Raw genomic sequence first — 2,945 nt, 5'->3', positions numbered from 1 at the left:
GTTAAATTAACACATACTAAGGCCTACCTAATTACATTATACATAACTCTAGTATAAACTTTGCATCTAAAGACTTCTAGAATTACGCAAAGATTGTAGGAGCAATGTGTTAACAGATGCTAGTAGAGGCCTATTAGGCTCTAGGGAAGATTAAGCGCGCGCACGCACTACTGCAACGTGCGTACAATATCCTCTGTGCAGAATTAGATAATTGTATAAATAATAAGTTAGTGTTATAGATAGCTGTTAAAGCCCTAAATAATATAGTAAGACTAAATAGTCTTATACCTACATTGCTTATGTTTAGAACATACCTAAGAATTAATATAGATTTTACACTATCTCTTAATATTATTACACAAGCTAATGCTGTATAAAAAGTAATAAAAATGCTTTAAAGTAAAAAAGTAAAAGTTAATATTAATTATGTAATTAATACTTAGAATAGCTTAACTTTATATAAAGTACTAAATCTCCTACTTAGTTTTAAAGTAAAGACATAGTAAGAGAAGAAGAGATAGACAAGACTATATGTAGTAAAGAGAATTAAGGCTCTAAATGTTATTATTAAGATAGAGAACAGTCTAGTAAGACTCTACTACACATAAGTTATGCTATATTATTGTACAAAAGATAAAGATAAACCTGCATAAGAATTGCTAGATCTAGACAAACTAGCCCTAGTACAAAGAGATCCTCTATAGGCATAAAAGAGAGGTTGCCTACGTAAGCAACTAACTTTAGTTAATAGACTACACAAAACAGCCTCTTAAGCAGCATTAGATTTATTATATAAACTAGAACTAGAACTATAGCTAGCTAAGAAAGGCTAAAGAAGACTACATAAGAATCTACAGGCTACAACATTCCTAACTTAAAAGAAAAAGGAAGACTACGCGCTAGTAATTAAGCTCTATGCAGACAGTGTAATTACAACACCTAGAAGACTATTTAAAAAATTAGACTGTACAGAAATAAAAAGTCTAATTATAAGTAGCATGTTTAAGGTACTTTTATATAATTTATTAATTTATAAAAGACAAATCTTTAACCTTTAACTTATACATAAAGTTAAAGGGAAATTAATAAAACTATATAAAAAGTTATAACTTATGTTTACAGAACATTTAGATAAGAAGAAAAAGAAGATTCTTACATAGTCTTCTATAATTTAGAAAATAAGTTAGAGGTTAATCCTAGCTATTAGCTTATTACTAATAGCTTTATATAACATGCACTATAAACTACATAATATTACTTAGGTATATATATAATTAATAGATAAGCTTGTTTACACTTTTTTTATATAACTACTAAGAGAACTTTATAAAAGCTTCCCTCTACACATAATATTTAGAGTTGTATAACTACTATACAGCGCAGCAGAGTTAGGCTTCTATTAGTTTAAGACATACTATAACTATTATAAAAATAGACTTTTTATAAAAACCTTATTATATAATCTATGCTTATTAATTACATATAAAGGCCTAATAGTGTTTAGTATTACAGGACTGCAGACAGATAATACCCTTAGTATTGTTACAGCTAATTTTGCATAAAGAAAGAAAAAAAAATTATTTAAAGCTAACTTTTAAGTAAAGCCTAAAACTATACTATTACATAATTAAGCTATTAAATTTAATAAAGAAAAAATTTACTTTATATAAAATAATATTATTCTTATATAAAAGAGTTAAGCTAGGAATCTACACATAATAGAGTCTAAGGTAGAGGATGCTGCGCAGAAGTACGTTGAACAGCGCGCGCGAGGTGCCTATATTGCATTAGTATGTTAACCTAAGGCAGCATTTAACCTGTCTACTGCTGCTTAAGTTGTGTTGCTGTTGTACAACAATATTAAGGCATTAAATGTATAAATCTAATAGCAAATTAATAACTAGAATAGAGGATTATTATACATACTACTTAATCTTTTCTATATAAAGTTGTTTATCTTTACTAATAGATTATTTATAAATAATAAGGACCTAAGTTTATAGCTTAGCTTTTTTATTATTCTTAAAACTAAGTAGTAAACTAGAAACTTATATAACTTTAAAATTATAGGTAATATTGTATACTAGAACTTTTTTAAGTGTAAACACATTACCTACTCTATCCTAGCTAGTAAGCTGTACAGAATAGTGGGAGGATTTAACTGCGTAATTGCACTAAGTACAACTATTAACTAGATTACATGTATGCTTAGAATACCTTCTATACCTATTATACTATGCACAGATTTAAGATTTTTATATAAATGTCTTATAAAGCTTAGAACAATAAATAAAAAGAAACTTATAATTAATATTATATTAATTTAAAAATTATATAAGAAAAGAGAGATTATAGAGATTAAGTAAATTAATAGAAAAGACAACCCTACAAATGCCTATATAAAAAAGGCGCTAAACTCTACTTTTAAGAAACTAATTTTGTACAACTAACTAACTGTTAGAGTTAAAGCGTTAGTTAACTGTCAGATTGAAGCACTGTTTCTAGGCTTCCTGAGATGAATGATGGGTTTGGATATGATGTATGGGATGATTAATTAATTGTATTAATTATCTTTATTTATTAATCCTTTTTTCTGCTCTACTCGTGTTGCTCGGCTTTTTGTTTTGCCGATCCGAGTCCCTCGCGCACTTGCCCTATGCGCGACTAGCTTACAAAATGCTGCAATTTTCTGCAATTTGCTGCAAAATGCTGCAATTTGCAGCAACATACTGTTCAAGCTTATTGCTTGTACTATGTAGCAGCTTTTGTCAAGCGTTCCTCCTATCTTGACAGTAGGTGCGCAAATCTGACACACCCCCTCAGCTTGGACATGCTTTAAGCTGGTTCCTAATTGCGCAACCTTAGTATGCTTCTAGGGCTTCCATTCTTGCTTTAATCTCTTCTATATCTGCTTCCTAACTAACTATCCTCTCCCTAACGTTAAC

At 29.1% G+C, this 2,945-nt stretch overlaps 1 protein-coding gene across 1 annotated transcript; it reads left to right on the top strand.

Annotated features, from left to right (window-relative positions):
- Positions 1–1,409: 1,409 nt before the first annotated feature.
- BDR25DRAFT_222077 (uncharacterized protein) lies at positions 1,410–1,562 on the top strand (the record flags this gene model as incomplete). The annotated part of the gene is made up of 1 exon (XM_033685052.1): positions 1,410–1,562. A coding segment is annotated over one exon (153 nt), but the record flags the coding sequence as incomplete, so codon positions are not given.
- Between the last annotated feature and the right edge of the window lie 1,383 nt (positions 1,563–2,945).

This window comes from Lindgomyces ingoldianus (assembly GCF_010093535.1).
Source record: "Lindgomyces ingoldianus strain ATCC 200398 unplaced genomic scaffold BDR25scaffold_13, whole genome shotgun sequence".
In the NCBI taxonomy this organism is placed as follows: domain Eukaryota; kingdom Fungi; phylum Ascomycota; class Dothideomycetes; order Pleosporales; family Lindgomycetaceae; genus Lindgomyces; species Lindgomyces ingoldianus.
Note: the sequence above shows the minus strand (reverse complement) of the source record. Positions and strands in the feature narration are given on the sequence as shown.